Source organism: Chelmon rostratus, chromosome 22 (assembly GCF_017976325.1).
Source record: "Chelmon rostratus isolate fCheRos1 chromosome 22, fCheRos1.pri, whole genome shotgun sequence".
Classification (NCBI taxonomy): domain Eukaryota; kingdom Metazoa; phylum Chordata; class Actinopteri; order Chaetodontiformes; family Chaetodontidae; genus Chelmon; species Chelmon rostratus.
The window spans coordinates 15,867,495-15,886,510 of NC_055679.1; the positions used below are offsets into that span (position 1 = coordinate 15,867,495).

The 19,016-nt window shown below is 42.8% G+C and overlaps 1 protein-coding gene across 1 annotated transcript; it reads right to left on the reverse strand.

Moving 5' to 3' along the window:
• Positions 1-13,039: 13,039 nt before the first annotated feature.
• On the reverse strand, positions 13,040-15,570 carry rps16 (ribosomal protein S16). The gene is made up of 6 exons (XM_041963828.1): positions 15,525-15,570; positions 15,384-15,435; positions 14,701-14,802; positions 14,278-14,374; positions 14,131-14,178; positions 13,040-13,229 (listed from the first exon to the last, which is right to left on the reverse strand). Exons 2-6 carry the CDS (start codon positions 15,429-15,431, stop codon positions 13,084-13,086), a joined length of 441 nt encoding a protein of 146 aa, XP_041819762.1. The 5' UTR covers positions 15,432-15,435; positions 15,525-15,570; the 3' UTR covers positions 13,040-13,083.
• Positions 15,571-19,016: the final 3,446 nt, after the last annotated feature.

Sequence of the window (19,016 nt, forward strand, 5' to 3'; positions counted from 1 at the left end):
GGTTGGGGTGATGGGGTTAGAGGGGATCGGGATGTCACTGCTCCGCTGAGCCTTCATTGAGGACTTGATGGATGCTCTGTAACCAATGGAGATGGAGTGCCCCCACAGCCAGAGCGAGCACACAATCTTCTCAGCAGATTAACTTCCATTGATTTATAGAGATTTACCTCAGGAAAGAAAACAGCTGGCAAAAGGACAAATACCAGAACTGTCAAGGGATACATTCAACAGGAGAAAAGCCTGCTCATTTGTTAAAAAGATGATTCTTATCACGTTAAAGCTGAGTAGATTTAGCACGGTAGAATTAGCCCACTGAGCAGGTGGTTTATGTCATACAACAATGCAACTGTGTGGCAAAGAAATGTTTTTCATGAAAATCACTTTTAAAAAAGTCCTAAATTAAAGAAGTTTTTGTTTTATTGTGGCCACTTGGAGACACAAACACAATCTTAGCTTAGCAACCTGAACTAGAAACCTCAGGTCTGTCAAACTTTGGATTTCCCTACATGTCATGACAGTCTATAAGAGTTATACTCATAATTTAAATAATGTCAAGGGTGACTTTTCTGTTTAAATCTGTCCAAAGAAACAAGAGCAAAAGAGTAAAGGAACAATTTTAGCTGTTCTCATGTATGCTGCAATTGCTAGCATGCCTGGCTAACTAGCTTACTAGCTCCAAGTGCTACCTCAAGCCTAAGGAGCACGATCCTAAACTACAGGTTATATTAGTTTGTTGGGTTATAGGTTACACAAAAAATTCAATTCAATTGAAAAACAAACCCCTGTTCACAATTAGCACGTCCACTGAGTGGTATCTGTCCACTGTGTGGAAGTCGGTCCTGGATCCTGTCACAGTTAGCATCTCTGTTCTGCTCTTTGTTGGACCTGGGTAAGTTTACTTTCCAGCAACATTATCCAAGACAAAGCATATGTTTAACAAACACGTTTGGCTCTCGTCATCAAGTATTTCTATCAATTTTAAAAGATTTCTTTTTCAATATGAGTCATTAAAAAGTAATCTGGAAACCAATCGACCAATGCACATAGCTCAAGTGAGCTTCTTTAGATAGCTAGCTACAGCTGTAAAAAAAAAAAACAACTGTTGCTGGAGCGAGTATTTGTCTACTTCTGCCCAATATTCTTTCTGACTTTAGCTTTTGTTTTGGATTTCACCAACATCTTTAGGTGCTAACTGCTAACAGCTTTCTGCGGTTGCAGGAAGTGACGGCAAAAACAACAGGGCGAGCAAAAACAATGATCTGAAGGACTAAAAAGACCATTTACTGTGAATCCAAAAAATAATGATTGGTGTAGCTAACTGGTACTGAGGGCACGGCTGCTTTGAAGAGCCCGCCTGTTCTAATAGGCTTTCTTCTTATCATGCGTGAAATGGCCTTGCTGCTAAGTAGTGATTTCACAATTTTATCTGGGACGCAGCTGAACCTGCCAGAGGTTAGAGATGTCTGGGTAGGCTGAATAATTTAGACTCAGCGAGGAGGCTATTAAGTATAGATTATCTGAGAAGTTGAAATCAGAACAGAGGAAATAATGCTGGAGGCTGATGATAGCTATTGAGGAAGAAATCTATAGGCCTGTGGGATTTAGTTGAACAGAGGCAGAAAAAAAAACTATAGCTACGCCTTGTTCGGCAAAATGATCTCTCCCATATTCCTACAGCTCCCCCTCTGCTATTAACACCCCTCCATTAAAGTGAAATATCAGATGTGGTCTAACATGAACATTAACAGAGCTCCCATGACATCAGCTCCACGCTTTGGCCAAAAATCTTGAATCTTTGGCACAAAAACATCAACTCAGCTAAGTAGCTTTTTTAGTGTACTCATAATGCCTTGAACAATTGACTTGGAGTAAATTTTCTTTTATGTGCATTAGGACTCAAGTGGTGCACTCCCACATTTTAAACTGCATCCATTACAGTCTATAAATGCTGTCAACTCGCCATAAGAAATTGGCAGTGAGAGGCTTTCGCACAAAGCAAGAATCATCAGATTTTTGCACTTTATTCTGTATTTTTTTTGTTCAATAAGAGAAAAAAAAACACACCCAATATAGGCATTATTAATCCACAGCCTGGGAATGTCTGGACATGGACCTGCTTCAAGTCAAATTGCACATTAAATGAAGTCACATCAAGCCATAACATGTTTAAAGCAAATAAATGAGACAGATCAGACTTAAAACCATCATCCATCCACAGCGTGTGTTTCCGTCCCAACCTCTTCCAGACAAGTCAAGACAAGTCCAGACATGTCGTGTCACTTCGGGGGTCTGGGGACTTCAGGGCCATTGAGTCATATAACCACACATTACATAAGCGACATCATGAATGGTGTCGTGTTAAGTCAATTTACATTACAAGTCATGTTATGCTACAGTTAATTAGTTCCTGCTAAATTAATCACATCTCATCAAGTCGCACCGGAGCATTGTATTTCTGCTGTGTCCGAAAGAGCTAGTGAGACTTTAATGCCAAGCTTTCACATCACATTACATCCAAACGCCACCACTTTAACATGAAATACAAGTGCAGCAAATCCCTCACTTCAAAATGAAACACTGCAAAAGATGATCTGTACTCAAGCTTTAAGATAACCTTTTGGGAAAGACGTGCATGGATGTCCATCCTTTAGTTTTGGACTTTTACGGGCTGCAGCCTCTGATCTGAAGTCCAGAGGGAGCTGTTAGTGTTCAGTGTTTGTACAATAGCAGCTCCTACAGTAGTTCCCTCCCGTGAACGCAGCCGTGTATTGGATGCAGCTGCAGTTGTGTTTAGGTGTGCCTCTCCGGGCCTTCTGTGTAATAATGTTACACGGCTTCTGCTCGACAGATGTGCACCTCTCTCCCTCTCCGCACACACACACACATGCATACAGATGTGCATGAAGAGAGGAAGAGCGAAGTCCCCTCCTCCTCCCTATCCTTCCACACCTTGTTGATGGGACCGGAACTTTCCTGTGTTTCGCTGGGGTGGGCCCTGCTTGACTCATGGGGCTGAATGAGAGGGGTCGTGACCCGTGCCGCGAACTGCTTCCTGTTTCTGTTGAGGCGGACGTCCGAGGCCTGCGGTGATCACAGGAGAAGCTGGCGGCCAGCCGGAGCGCATCCAGTTTGAGGCGAAGCCGCCACAGTAGAAAACATACATCAGCGGAGCAGTAGCTGGAACAGAGGAGGGAGAGAGTGAACCGCTATTATTTACTGCGATGTTCGCTCTGGTGGGCTCTGAGGAGGAAGTGTTAGACCGGGGGGCTCCATGCAGCTTGATGGGGAAAGTTTTACTGATATTTTAGTCGTAGTGGTTCCCATCCTTTTCTAGGTTCATGTCCTTTTGATGTGTAATTATGGTTTATTGCAACCTGGGTCCTATTTTGAAAAGAAAAATAATGGACTACATTGATATAGTGCTTTATCATGATACTCAAAGTGCTTCAGTGATGGGGAAGCTCACCTCAACCACCACAGATGTGTAGCACAGCAGCCATTTTGCACCAGAACAGTCAAAGCGCATCAGTTCGAGGTGGAGAGAAAAACTGAGCCAATCACACAGGGGGGGTGATTAGGTGGCCAGGTTGGGAATTTTTCCAACACCAAGGAACCCCTACTCTTTGCAATAAGTGCCATGGGATCTTTAATGATCACACTGAGTCAGAACCTCAGATTAATGTCTCATCCCAAAGCATCTCCATCACTGCGCTGGAAGGATTTGGATTTTTTTTTTTATTATCACCAGAGGGAAAACTGGTCCACTTCCAGCAGCAATTTAGTTTTTCCCTGGAGGTTTCCCATCCAGGTAGTATCTGAGCCCACACCTGCTTATCTTCAGTCATTCAGCAGACACAGGGAGCGTGCTGGTGTGGCTGCTCATACTAGTTGTTTTGGCTTTCATTACTATCGGTAACGATAACATTGTACACACAAAAGTATATGCTGAAGTGTGAGAATGCAGCAGCTTTCCTGCAGCCGAGTTTACAGGACAAGAAACAGGAGCACAAACAGCACAATGAACCTCTTCCCTTGCTTCCACTCTGAATGCAGTTTTAAGGAGGACGTATAAAAAGTGAGAAATGTAAAATACAAGAACATAAGAAAATAATAATATGAGGTTCAGTGACATATCGTGAGAGAGATAAAGAAAAAAGAAAATAAGGGATATGAAGAACACAACAAGATACAATATACAGTATAAATACAGATATATCAAAAAAAAAAAAATTATGCAACATCAAAACAAATACACACTAACAAGCCAACACTTTAGCCGGACAACTGGAACCACCTTATTTGGGGGTAAAACTGAAATGTCAGTAATAATCTGTCACTGGACAAGAAAACGGTTGCCAGTCCTTGGACTGAATGTGACTATTGTCCCTTTAATGCATTTGAAAAAACACCAATTAAAACTGTACAATCAGCTTCATCCCTGGTGCACAATGCAAACGGGTTGCACGTCATTTCCAGGAATCAGGAGACAAGCAAAGATGTTGTCCTCGTTCCTGGAAAGCTGACTCTTGAGTCGTAAATCAAGATTTAATTCAAATCAACGTTTTCACATCCTGAAATGTTATAAAACTTGCTGGTCAAATCCGTGTATTAGATTAGGAGCTCGGAAAATCAATGTTAGTGCAGGAAAAGTGTCATTAATACACCAAAGCACTGTGTTTAAGCCAATAACGGGGCACTTTGCAGCAATTACAGATTGGATCTTTTAAACACACACATCTTATCTGACAAACTCAGTCGCTTTATGCGATTTCTCCACAGTCGATGGCTCCTCTGACCTCCTTATGCCCTGCTGACAACTGTCACGCACTGATTTAGGATTATTTTTAAATCAGGGGCTGTCGAGGTTTTGACGGGACGAGGATGGGGCACCCGTATCCCCTGGAGGCCTTGTAAATCTGGACAGTTTACTACAGAGAGGGGGAGAAAACGGCCCCGTGCTCTCCTTGTCCAAGCCCGGCGTAATCCCACCACTTCCTCTCCTCCGCTCTGCTGCCCGGGCTCACGCCGTAATGCATTTTCTGTAACTAACAGCCGTTGTTTCCCGATTGTCACGCTCCCATCCCTTGCTCTTGGAATGTATGTGTGTGTGTGTGTGTGTGTGTGTGCTTGTGTGTGCGTGTAGCAGCAGGATAGGGTGTTGGGGTTTAGAGCTCTCTGCTGTCTGGAGAGCTGTGGAAATGGAAGGGAAAAAAAAAAGAGACTGGTAGTAGAGGGTCTGGAATTGCAGTTAATATCAACACCACCCTCCTCCATTACCGTTAACCACCTCCTCCTCCAGTCCTCAGTTCCTTGCCCTATGACTGGGCTTTGGCAGCCAGGCGGGGTGCTTCGACCTGGGCCTCCAGCTTCCGTCACGCTCGCCCCGTCTCTCTCTTGAAACAAGAACACATGGATGTCAAGTCCTCTTGCGCTGGCAGTGTCCTGCCCCTTTCAACAGCTTTTACTCCTTTAATTAGCCATGTCCCCCCATCTCCACATATAGGGTGCATGACAGGCCGAAACACACATATACTCAACACAGGATGGCACACTGAGGGCAGCTTGGCAGCAGCCAGGGGCCAATCAATTCACGCTCTCGTCCCTCAGCAACATCCTTCACAACACTTCCTGACAGGTCTGAGTCGAGTACAGCACTTAGTGAAGATGAGTAGGAGGTCAGATCCCTCAATGGAGCGCAACAGGTTTTTGGGAGATTGGCCAACGTTAAGCGATGAGAGCATCGACAGTAAAATTCACCTGCCCCCCGCTGCTGATGTTAACATTTAGCCGACACTTTGCTCAGCGTTGTGATAAACGGCGAGGTGCCATCAGAGGTCAGCAGCAAAGCCAGAATAAGATAAAATGCTCTTTTAGTTAAAATATTTAGTTTAGTGTTTAGAGCTGTACACAACGGAGCAAAGGGCCCCTCGCAGCTCATAACAGTGAGGTAGTATTTGTAGTGTGTTCTGATGGGGAGTTGCATTTAACCCATTGTTTCCAGATCAGATCCATGGATGATTGGGGGGAGGGTAGCAGTGTGTATTGCAGTCCCCCACATCCTTTTTTAATATTATACATAAGATATATAAGATGTGTGATGACAGCATGGACAGTTACATTTACTGGGACTCTGTGCTAACATTTCATTAAGCTCTTTGCTGTATGTGAATTGTTATTATAATTAGTATGTTATTATCAAAGAGTACAACAATCTCATCCTCTTTAGAAATAAATGATGGTTTCGGGAACTTCTCATTTAAAGCTGATTTGGCCGAGTTTGTTTTAGGGGAGCAAACAAGTGGCCTGCATCTGGTGAGCAGAAGGTCGATAACGCGCAATTGGTTTTCCCATTTAGCTCGCAAGAAAGTGAATGTGCCCATTTCTCATAATGTCTACTACTTTAAAGCCACTACGTGTAGAATTTATGTGCTACTATGTCCTCCCAGCAGGGGGCACCAAAATCAGAGAGGTCCACATCCTGCACAGGGTGGCGTTAAATTTACTCGTCTCTCTCACGCCTGTCAGACACTCACACAGCTCATTGCTCACAAGCTTTATTAGATGTATGGATATTTAAAGGCCCAATCTGAGCCAATATGAAGGTCAAAACCAAATCAAATGAAAATAAAATCAACACAGCAGTAGAACCAGCCTATTGTATTATTATGATTAGTTAAGAGACAGCCCAAACACCTTGCAGCTCAGCCCCTCCCTTTGTGATAATAAAGTTAAGGATTAGCAGCATAAAGCTGAGATAATACTGGTGAATCAGTATTACCAACATAGCTTTTAGCAAAGCGTTTCCACGGAGCTCCAGAACCATTAATCTGAAGGAGACACACAGACGATAACGGTGCACGCATTCTCATCTCTCTCCAGGTAAGTTGACCAATCCTGACGTATCCCTTTAAGAAAGAAACAACAACAAACGTGCCAGGAATGAAAGATAACCTCCATACTTCAAAGCTGTCTGCAATCAGAGCGCCGTGAACTCCAGTAATCTGCTGCACAGGAGGTGAGGCTCTCTTGTATGAACTGTGTGTTTTCACTAAAATAGATCCTGGCCGGCCAGGCTGACCCCTGAGGAGGGGGGGGTATCACCGCAGGTCCTCTGCAGGTTGTCGCAGGGAATCAGAGCGGCCAGCAGCCAGAGCTGAGGGCTAAAGGTTGAAGGGTGTGTGAGACAGCCTATGACCTCCCGATTTGGCTCGGGCGTAACAGCCGAGCTCTCAGGGGGAAACCCCTGCGTGACCCGGCTCACCCTGTGTGCAGGCCACGTCCAGTGCCACCCTGCCGCCGCCGCCACAGCGCCTGCACCAGGATGGAAGAAGAGAGAGAGGCAGATTTTAATGGGAGACAAAGGTTCGGCGGTGTGAGCGCACTGGGACTAATTCCACTTTAGTTCAAGTCTAGGTTAAATGCGTTGGGAATGAGTCAATGCTGGCTGCACAGAGTGTGACTAACAGAGCGGGTCAGTAACGGCGAGCCCTTTTCTGGCTGCTTTCAGACCAAAAACAAGCCGAGAGGAGAGCGACTGAGCGAGGCCTCTTTGTGCAGAGTGAAACAGATGAGGTGAATCCATCATCAGCTCAATATTCTCTCTCTCAACCCGCGACGGTAACGAAGGGTGCTTTAAGGGAACGGGCGGGGGGGGAAACCAAGTGGAGCGTGGGATTGTGGAATAAAGAGACCTGACTTTAAAGATGTCATCAGCATTCATGCCAGACTTCTGAGATTTCAAACGTCCAGGTGGCTGCTCGTCTGCGATCATCGTCCTTTCTCACAGACGGCTTACGGCCACAACAAAACCGTTCGCACAAAACAGGTCACGTGCAGGAAAAGCAGGAAAAACAAAAGACTTGATGGAACCGTTAAAAGCCAGAGATGTATCTGCTTTTCCTCCCTCACAAGTTCCTCTGCAAAGACAGTCAGCGAGTGATCCCAGCAGGTACATGACTCTGAAACCTCAAATCCTCACCGACGACTCCAACATCTGCTTTGCCTGTTACACCGAAAGACCAAAGAGAACAAGCTACACACACACACACACTCCTACATGCAGGGTAGCTCACTGTTAAGTGTCTGCAAAGCTTGGCTCAAGATGAATGAGAACATCCAGATGATGGCAGCGCTCTCTCCGTGGAACAGCTCGTACGAGGATTTCAGAAAACCGCGACTCACTTGTTAGAAAGTTCGGAAGGTGTAGTTTGAACCCGTTAGGCAGCTGATGAGGGCTCGTTGTCATCGCACATATGTTTTTCTCTGTCCGCAGTGCTGCTGTGCTGCTTCTCTCAGTCGTTTAAGGTGTTGTTTTGATTTGAGCATCATTGCTGGAAGTGTGAAAAAAACTGTAAGAACACTCAGTTGGCTCCCTGGGTAGAAAGCAGATGTAATAAACACACACGCACACCAATCTGAATGTCTTGTCATTTATCATAATTTGCATTAGCCGCCGGAGCTGGAGCTGCTTTGGAATTCCACACATTCTGCTCAGACTGTCTCAGTTAGGGTCAGATGTCAAACCTCTTTAAACCTCAAATACTTTTTGCATAAAGACTGTAATTTGTGTCCAAAGATCCTTACATCCTTTGTCTTTTTTACAGTAAACACACAGCTGGAGCTGTTTTAGCTTAGCTTAGCACAACAAAACAGAGCACAACAGCTCACCTGGCTCTGGTCAGAGATTACAATATCTGCCTACCAGCTCCTCTTGAAGGGTTCTGGGCCAGGCTATTTCTTGGCTTGCAGCGACTGGCACAGGCTGCAGGAAGCACTGGGTCCGGTAACTTCCTGTTTCCAAAGCTTTATGCTAAGCAAAGACAACTGCAACATATTCATGAGAGTGGCATCGATCTTTTCATAGTGTTTCCCAAAATGATGCACTGCTCCTTTAAGGCAGGGGCTGCAACTGCAGAATTATCTTTATTTATTGTCTTTATTTATATTAATTAGGATGTTTGACACTGTGAAATTAAAAAATAAGCATGTTATTGTCCTAAAACATTAGTATTATAACAGCATTGTTTTAGCACCAAACGCCATCAGGTTGGCACAGCAGACAACAAAGTGTAATAAATCCAGTCTCAGTGGAGACATTCCTCCTCCTTCACACACACACACACACACTCATGCTGATGGTGATCACCTCCCCTCCAGAACAATGCAACAGATAAGCAGCTAGCCCCTCATTATCACTCTGGGCCCAAACAGCGGCGCGTCGCTTGGCTAAGCTGCATTTCCTCTCCACTGAAGCCAACATTTGTTGCTCTGTGCTACCGTCCCCTGATCCTCAGCCGCTGGCACCCTCAACCAATTGTTGTTTACTCATTCAGGGCAATGAGGCTCGACAAGGAGCCAACTGCTGCAGGGAGGAGGAGGAGGAGGAGGAGGGCTGTGGTCAATATATGTTAATGACCAACGCTCTCTCTTTCTTTTTGTTCTGTCTTTTTGTGTCTGCAGAAAGGAGGCTGGCAGAAATAGAAAATCAATGTACTGCAGGTCATGCTTGGAGATGATGTATGTGTGTGTGAGTGTGTGTGTGTGTGTGTGTGTGTGTGTGTGTGTGTGTGTGTGTGTGTGGGCGTATCCATATGCTTTCCTGTGTTAATTGTAGAGTGTGTGTGCTCACGGAGGCGTCGTGAGGAGAGGTGGGGATGAAGTGCAAGTGATGAAAAAATGCATCCTGGTCTAACACCTCAGTGCATGTGTGATTTGGAGACCTAGAGAGGCAGAGGTGTTAACAGAGGAAAGGCAGGTGCTAGGTTCAGTGTGTGAGTGTGTGTGTGCGTGTGTCTGCACTCAACCCTAAAGGAATACATCCTGCACACTGAATGACACTATTTGAACACCAAAAGAATTGCAAGACTTGTTGCGCAAAAACAATCGAGGCACCTTTGTGCTGTGAGTCGAATTGACTTAATTCACCATCGCAGCCCTTCATTTTTGAAATGGCTGGAAAAGCAGATGCTCAGCAGTGTAACTGAATCAAAGCAGCGGCTTGTTGAGAGGGAGGAAAACAAACACAGGCGCCAACATGTTGCACATATCCTTTTACGTGTTCCATGTGGGGTTAGAAATTACATTAAACCAAACACTGCACCAGAATTCCCCTTTTTTTACTTCATGCTCCTGCAGCCATGCACGGATTAATTAAAAATAAATTCAGAAACGTGCAACCTGTATTATTTAGTATTGTATTATTTATTAGTGTTAACTAACAGCTTTATTAATGGTTAATTAATCATCAATTGTTTGTTATAAGCCATTATTAAGAGCAACTTTTAGGTTGCCAGGTCGTGAATAATCTCTCTTGCTGGAATTACTAAGTGTAATTAAATACTGATGAGCTTCTTACTTACTAGTGAGCCACTAAGTCTGCAGTTATAAGTGTTAGCATCAATGCTACAGCTGCACATCATTAGTGGAAGGTTTCTCACTTTCTAATAAGCTAAAAGTTAGCAAGTCATGTGACATTATAGATTTTCTGAAAGCTAAGTAGTTTTTGACTCTCCTAAGTCTGCAGGAAAATATGTTAATAATTCATAGATGACCCTTTCTTACCAAGTCAGAGGTCACATGGTCCATTGGAGGGGTCTACCTGGTGGACGAAAGAGCTAAATAGACAAAGCAAGCCTCACAATGGAGGATAAACAACAGCCAGGGGGATTTTTCACAACCTGGCAACCCAAAAGTTGTTCTAAATAATGGTTTCTTATAATCTATAAATCAAGAGCCATTTCTTACAACATCCACATCTTATTGGATAGTAGTACCTGGTAAAGATCACATGATCACATCTTCAGAACATAAACAGGACCATTTATCAGGAATATGTTGTGATTTCAGGTCTGTAAAAGGGGTAGTTCTGCTCTTACAACAGCTTCAGCTTCGTACATTCCTGTCTCTCTAAAGCACAGTGGAAAAAGAGATGGAGACTAATTTCCCCATCACACAGAAAAACAGGCACAAACATCAATTTTGACAGCTTTGTGCTCCTTCTGCCTCTGTTCCCGGCAGCGAGCTGCATTATCGGCATTAGTTTCATCTCTGTTGTCATATTCCTTACCGGAGACAGCACAGCCATTTCCACAGGCACAGAATGTCACCGGCGCAGCATTATGGCCTTCAGAGGTGAGGCAGTCGGCAGGGGCAGAAAATAAACAGTAGTAAACAACAGTAGCAGTGGGGAGTGGGCTTCCCTGCTGTGTTGATTATTGGAGGGCTGTACACAGGCCTGATCCCCCCCTGGGAGCTCACCGAGCGGGAACGGCTGCTGCTGGCTGCCCACAGAGAGGCCAAGAACATCTGGGCCTCAGCTCAGCTCACCTCATTACAGTTTGTTGTGTTGCAGCACTGGCAGGAAAAACAGGTTGCAGTAAAGAGGAATCAGCAAAAAAATGCTGCGATTTGATGTGAAAATATGAACCACGAGATAATCGAGAAGCGTGAGGAAATGGGATGTTTCTGTGCTGAGAGTCGATATGTATAAATTATCTGTGAAAATTGTTCTTATCAGCGTAGAAATGACTGAAGAAATGCATTAAAACCAGGAAACAACAAGGAAATTTAGAAATTCTGCCAGAGCAAGTTTCATTATACACTTTCACACACCTAAAAATGTGAGTGAAAAAGCATCCATCAAACCAGCAGTGGCAGCAGCACCGCCTGGTTACAGCACCTGGTTTTTAATCACAACGCCACCACAGGCCTGGAACAATAATCAGCTCTGCATTAGTGTTTCTCAGTATATTGTTTACAGAGATTTCAGAGGAAAGTCAGCTCGGGTACCATTTGCAAATGAGTTATTTATCCAAGCAGGGATTTATGTTTTTTTGCTTAAAGGCATTGAGGCAAAAGAGTGCATTCACATTTACAGTGTAGAGTTGTAATGTGGTGTATATTCATTAATCATATATTTCTTTATCTGTATTGGACTTGGAAATGGCAGCAATCCAGTTCTCTCGTGGCTGCTGGTGAGTTAATCTGTACATCACTGATTTCACCATTGTCTTCTGGCTCCCTCTGCTGGTGAGATGTGGCATCATAAAGGCAAAAAATGGAGACAAATAGATGAACACTGTTCAAAAGTGTGTGCTGCCTGTAAAAGTACAACATAAACCGAGTAAATGTGAAAAGTATTTAGAATGTAATTAATGTGAATACATTTGAAATGTAATTACTGACATTGCACACACATAAAACTCATGTTTTTCTTTGATGTCCCATTACGAAAAGCTCAGGTTTAGATGATGAAAGTAATGCTTTGGTTTCAGAGTCTTAGTTTTGTGCCTGCAGACTCACTGGGACACTTGAATATAACGAGCATTAACGTGATTAATGCTTTTCCTTGTATAACAAGTCAAATGCTGTGAAATAGGCCTTTGTCTGTTCTGACCCTTAATTTAATTCAAAAACTTAATCACAAGAATTAACAAAAACTTGTACAAACAAATCTCAGGATCTCATGCTAAACAGATGTGACAATGGCAGAAAATTCTAATGATTTCGCTCATATTGGAAAATCTGCTATATGATGTGCAGACCTGATCAGTATAAAGCTGTATATATTGTATTTTGGTAACTGCTGTGACAATTGTATTTTTGTTTGACCATCTGTGGCAGCGTTATATCAGACTATTTAGTTCAGTTTTTTCTAGTCTCATCCAGAGGTCAAAAGGTCAAGTTCAGTTAGAGAACAGCAACTATGGCCTAGTTTCAGCAGGATGATCATGATGTTGCTCATGTTCTTCTTCCTCACATTTTTTTTCTCCATATATTAAAAAAAAAATTCAGTGAGCACATTCCAGTTCAAGCGTATTCCTAAGCTTGAACAGGTGTTAAGCATCTTCCAAACTCAAGTTTTTGTCTAAACTCTGAAAGTGAACATATACACAATTCACCACAGTAAGCACCATTAGTGCTCATGTCTGAGCACAACAACAATACTGCCAAATCATTTCAGCTCAACAAGCAAACAGTCATGCTCAGGAGAGGTAAGAAAGCCATTGGTACAATTTAGAACAGAAAAATGACAAATGAATGAATTTTTGTTCCTCCAATTTATTATGAAAATGTACAGGGGGATTAACGGTAAGACTTCTGGTAGCGGGCACGAGCTCCAGGTCCACCGAACTTCTTGGACTCGCAGCGACGTGGATCAGCAACCAGCAGGGTCCTGTCGTACTGGATCAGGATGTCCTTGATCTCTTTCTTGGAAGCCTCATCCACATCTGCAAAAGGACAAAAAAAAAGCTTTAGATTATCCTCCAAGTTCTTCTTTATTCAAAGTGTTACCATATGCACTGTACTTAAACTTGTACAGAATACTGTTTGTACAATGCAATAAACTGTGTAAACTCAGATTTCCTAATCCAAGCTAAACAGACCTTTTGTTACACTAAAAGAACTTGTTTCATTTAGGTCTTTGCTCAAAAAAAAAAAAAAAAAAAAAAAAAAAAAAAAAAAGAAAAACATTATCAGCCTGTTGAAATTATGCATTCAGTGACAATTCACCTAAGAAACAATTAAATAGTTTGGAAAGCAGTTTATGTTCCAGACCCCACATTTATCTGTGTAGTAGACGCTCAGTCTTGCGCACTGCTCATGACTGATCATAGTACCAAAATTTTGTTGAATTGCTGACATATCACCATTCCAGAGACTTTACTAGTTAAATTCAGAACACAGGTGACACCCTTAATACAGCACTTACATCTCAGTGACAGATCAGCACTTCCAAGTGTAACTATTTCCTATGACAACCTTCCACTTCAGAATTTATGGAGTATATTTCTGATGCTTAAGCTTCAGAAATATTTCTTTTGAGTGCTGTATTGTAGATTAAGATAAATGGTCTGATGTGAAAGCTGTCTTGGATGTCCATAGAGCTGTAGCCTCACTTAAAATCCATGTATCAATGTTACCATGAGTGAGCAGGTCAAAATCTGGACTACTATGGCAGGCAAGAACAAGAATCAAACATTTTGTTTGTATCTTTCACATAAACATCTATTTTCCTGAAATACAACACATGCTTGTAAAATACACCACTTAATGAAAAACACTTCCATGTGTCTGGGCCAAATTCATCTGGTTGACATGTTTGTGCACTGTACAAAATTTAATACTCACACTTCTGGTAGTAGGCAACCAGGGCCTTGGAGATGGCCTGACGGATAGCTGGAAAGTAACAGCAAAAATTATAGTATTGTGAAAACAATCCGAACACACACTGATTGCTAATAGGCAAATGTGCTGAGCAAAAGAAGTTCGGCGTACCATAGATCTGTGCGACATGTCCACCACCCTTCACTCTGACTCTGATGTCAACTCCAGCAAAACGCTCCTTGCCCAGCAACAGCACTGGCTCCAGAAGCTACAAAGAGAGCATTTAGTGATGTCAACCACAGATTGCAAAAAAACATCAAGAATCAGGGGAACTGCTGTGTAGTAGGACTTAGGCCATCACAAGCAATACAAATTGCAGTCAAAAAAATCAAGTATAATAAAGCTGTCATCTGCTATGTCAGGAATTTAATTGTCCTGAAATGAATGATGTTGAGAACAGATTACTACTGACAACCACATCATGTTGCACTCATCCCCCCATCACTGCCCCATTCAATTACAAATGTTTGTAGGTGCTGCCCTCTATAAGACAGGTGCACCCTTATGTTAACCACCTTTCACACGGGGGCTCACCTTGTACTGGAGAGTGGCAGGCTCCACCATCTCCAGGGGTCTGCCGTTCACCTTGATCAGGCCATTCCCCCTCTTGCAGTGGGCAACTGCTGTGGCGGTTTTCTATGACAGAACCATTATCATTAGAATCAACTGAGAGATGACATATTTAAATGTGTACATCAGTAACTTCACACACACATTAAGCCAAACGAAAACAAGTACTTTCATCCGATTTTAATTCAAACATGTGGTTGATAAAAACTCGGCCCATGTGATGGATTTGGGATAGTGGCCTTTGAAACTACAAAAGGAAATCCATGTAGCTCACCTTTCATTTAAGTACTACGATTGCTTGAGAAGACATACAGCTAAAATTAAGCGTTGTCATAGGTATCACAAACCCAACCAATGCTAGCGACCATGCTAGCTAAGCTACATCTGATCCAATACACAGCAAAACCGACCGGTGGCTAACGCAGTAATCATCTTACAGGTGCTTTACAATCATGTACAACAACAGTGGAGATTGAAGTGAAGTTCCAGTACGTCTTAACAGCTGACATAACAGCTTATTTTGTCGGGTATATCGGTGTAAAACTACGACACACCACCACTTCATGTGAGCTAGTTTAGCTAATGGGCGCTAGCAAGACAGGGCAGCCACAACACCGCACGTGGAATAATTTCTATATTTTACTTACTTTACGTCCAAAAACCTGGACAGACTGCAAAGGACCTTTAGCTGGCATGTTTCTGAAACACACAAGGAACAACAGTCACATAAGAAACTACTGAATAAGTAAAATTTATACTATTTTTACGGATCAGATTGAAGAACATACCGTCTTCAGCTAGGGTGCCGTACGGAGAGACCGACGGGGTTTCGCATGCGGAACATCAGGGGCTATTGCACGACACTTCAGACAAGATTTGTGGCAGGATTTGCGACAGTTGCTCTCGCTCTACCTCCATTTTACATTTTGTTGTGCTTAAGCTAGAAGCTATTGGTGGAAGCAGCTGTTCCTTGATAGAAAACTGTAGTTAAATCACAACAAATCATTATGTACTTGATAAATTGACTGACGCTTTGCAGACAGCTTTTTTGGGTGCGTCATTCGGTCCTGGAAATTGCTGAAAAGGCGACTTTTGGTTGTCTTTTCCATAAAGGTAACATTGCGGCTACATTGTGTACCCATATGGGTTTAAATCTTAGATGTGTTGTAATGTCAAATAAAGCACTTTTAAATTCTTATGCCATTCACTCTGTTCATACTGTATCTTAGTGTATCCATGTACAGCGTATATTTGCTGTTATATACATATATAAGTTATGCACGTCATTGCTTCTTACATTATTAACCAGTTTATGCACCGCTTCAGCGTAATTCCAACAACATTCGGCCAGTTCTGTGATCATTTGTGTTACAGAGAAAAATCAAGATCACCACTTACCTACACTGATGATGAAAAATGTCCCAAAGTGTTCAAAAAACAGTTTCTGGAACCATAGCTGATGGAGTAAAACGAGACAAATCCACACTGGTTTCATGATATGCTGTTCCCGTGATATTATTTGTATATAAACAATGACAATGTGCCATGATATTACCATCCCAAGGAATAAAGCTTTAGCCTCTGATGGCAAGCTGAAATCCAGGCTGCTGAAAGGATGAAACAACTTTTTTTTTTTTTTGATTGATTAAGGAGCTGCAACAGTGACGGAGGAAAAAAGCTGCACAGAAACCTCACATCAACTCTATTAATGAATCATTATTTTAGTCATCATAGTTGTTTTGGTGTTTGAGTTGTGACTTCACATGGGGACCTATTTTATTATGACAGCAATAAAATGAAGTGGAACCATAACAATTCATAAAACCTCAGAACAGAAAAATGGTATGAAAAGGTAAACGCTATCCATCCAAACTCTGTATGAGAAAGAAAAGTAATCAAAAGCCGAAAATCTGGAGACATTTGGAAATAGTGAGTGGATTTTCTCTACGTACTACCTGGAAAGATAAAGTGTATATTCAGAGGAGGACAACTAGCTGTCTAAACAACAAAAGCCAGAAGAAGCAGCAGCACTGTTCTGCTGTCAGCTAAAGGGAAGGGTCTGGATACAGTAGTGAAAGAAAAAAAAATCTTTGTTTCTTTTCGTGGATGCTGCTAGGAATTGGGATAATACATACCATGTTGATAAGAATAACCATGTAATAATTTGTTGATTCAACAGGATTTTGTAGAGCCCAATCACAACGCGGCCTACATATAATTTTGCCAGCTGTACACTGTTTATATACACAGAAGGTGAATTTTGCTTGTGAGAAATATAATTAATCAAATCATAAATCTTCTCATAATAAACCCCCCATAAACTGTGATTTGTCAATAGAAGTCCCAGTGGCCTGGTTAATGTGAGACTGTCATCCACTTGTCTAAACCGCTACACAACAGCACCCTCTAGTGTTGGTGAAATCAATAACACCATTGTAAGTGTGACATCATTGCCATCTAGGCTGGGGGCAGGCTGTGTCATCAACCAGATGGTGTCTGGCAGAGATCAGTGCAGGGTATTAATTTCCCCTACACTACAGGCTGACAGTTTACATCAAACTACACAAACTCCCTGCACCTTTGTTTCATCAAACCTTATTTTTAAGCTTGTGGCGAGCCAAACCGCAGAGATCATGTGGTTCAGCGCTGCTTGGGGCTTGTGAGCGCAGGGTCAGGGCGAGGGAATTGGCCATGACATGGGAAAAAGGAAGTGGCGAGCTTTTGGGACGTCACATCATCAAATGTCGAACTGTATTCCTACACAAGAGACACGCTTTGATCTGACCACAATGTTGGACAATGTTGATATGACCAAACTAGACCCTGCAGTTTGTGGGAGGAAACTGGCATCAAACGATTCCCCCCTCTGCTTTCTCAAAATTCAGCAAAACAAATGGAGTCTTTGTGGTGATTGACTCAGTCAGATTGATGAGGGTGAAAACTGTACCAGGCGCCTTCTCCGTACCCTTTATAGGGACACTTGTCAAGAATCTCGAGCTCACTCGTCATGCAGTGCGACTCTGGAGGCGAGAGAAAAGTGTCGGCTTCAAGGCTCAGCCTTACCCTTAAAGGAGGGAAGCAGCAGGGCCATTCCAGGGTCAGAGAAGGACTGAAGATAGATAGCATCTTGGGAGTCTGTATACAGTGGCGTGAGTCATGGTGCGGTGTGCAGTACCTACCTATGCCTGACATTTACTACAGCAGGACTGGTGTTTATAGTGTCGGCCACGGGTGAACAGGCACCTGGCTTCTTTTATTGTCAGACTGAATGCGTACTCTCCTCAGGAGCTGTTCTTGATAATGGTTTCTGCTTCTCTCAGTCTCAACTTCACGCTGCCTGAACTCCCAAATTCTTCATTTGTGTGAGAGCATGAATTTAATGGTTTGACATGACAATCAGCCATCTTGTCCTGTGATATTACCTCCATTTTTTACAGCATGGGCCTGTGAGCATTATAGAAATATAGTTCTATATTTGAAGATGCATTAAGTCAGTTTTTGGCCACAAGCTGTAGGAACAACATTCAACATGTTACCTTTTATATGACATTATCACCTTAGAAATTTGTTATAGTGAACATGTGAGAAAGCAGCTAGTTAATTATACAGCAGACAGACATTGAGCAATATTTGCATTCATTTGGAGTCATGTTTCTGGTAGCATGCTTAATAGAAATCCAATTTTCACTCCTGAGGATCTTCTCTGACTCTGTGGTGGCACCAGCCTTCTTCTATGGAGTGGTATGCTGTGGCAGCGGCATCCCAACTGCTGACAGGAAGACACTTAACAGACTGGTTGAGAAGGCCAGCTCTGTCCTGGGATGCCCCCTCAAACTGGTGGAGGTGTTGGAAGAAGCTTTAATCCCTGATGGAAAACATGTCCCACCCTGTGCAGCACCCTCAGAGAACACTGGGCAGCTCCTGCAGCTACAGGCTGCTTCACCTGCAGATGCTGCAGGTCCTTCCGTCCTGCTGCTGTCAGGCTGTACGACTGACACAGCTCCCAGTAGACCACACATACTGAAACTGACCTATTCACGAATGCATTATCAATATTATATTGTTTATCATATCTTGGTTTCTTTTTTAAACTGAGGTTTCTCACTGTTACACAACCTCCATTGCTGCTGTAACAAATTTCCCCACCGTTGGATTAATGAAGGATTATTTTATTTTACCTGCTTGTTGCTCTGTTTTTGCCTCCACCAACTCCTGAGGAAAACATCTGCCTCTTTAGCAGCCAGAGGCATCCCTAAATACACTAGCTAGTTAATAATTAG

Bases quoted from the DNA above. Each gene is read 5' to 3' on its own strand.
- rps16 (XM_041963828.1), bottom strand. From the start codon at position 15,431: ATGCCAGCTAAAGGTCCTTTGCAGTCTGTCCAGGTTTTTGGACGTAAA. The intron at 14,803-15,383 runs GTAAGTAAAATA...GTTCTGTCATAG, and splicing joins TCCAGGTTTTTGGACGTAAA to AAAACCGCCACAGCAGTTGC. The intron at 13,230-14,130 runs GTGAGTATTAAA...GTCCTTTTGCAG, and splicing joins GGTTGCCTACTACCAGAAGT to ATGTGGATGAGGCTTCCAAG.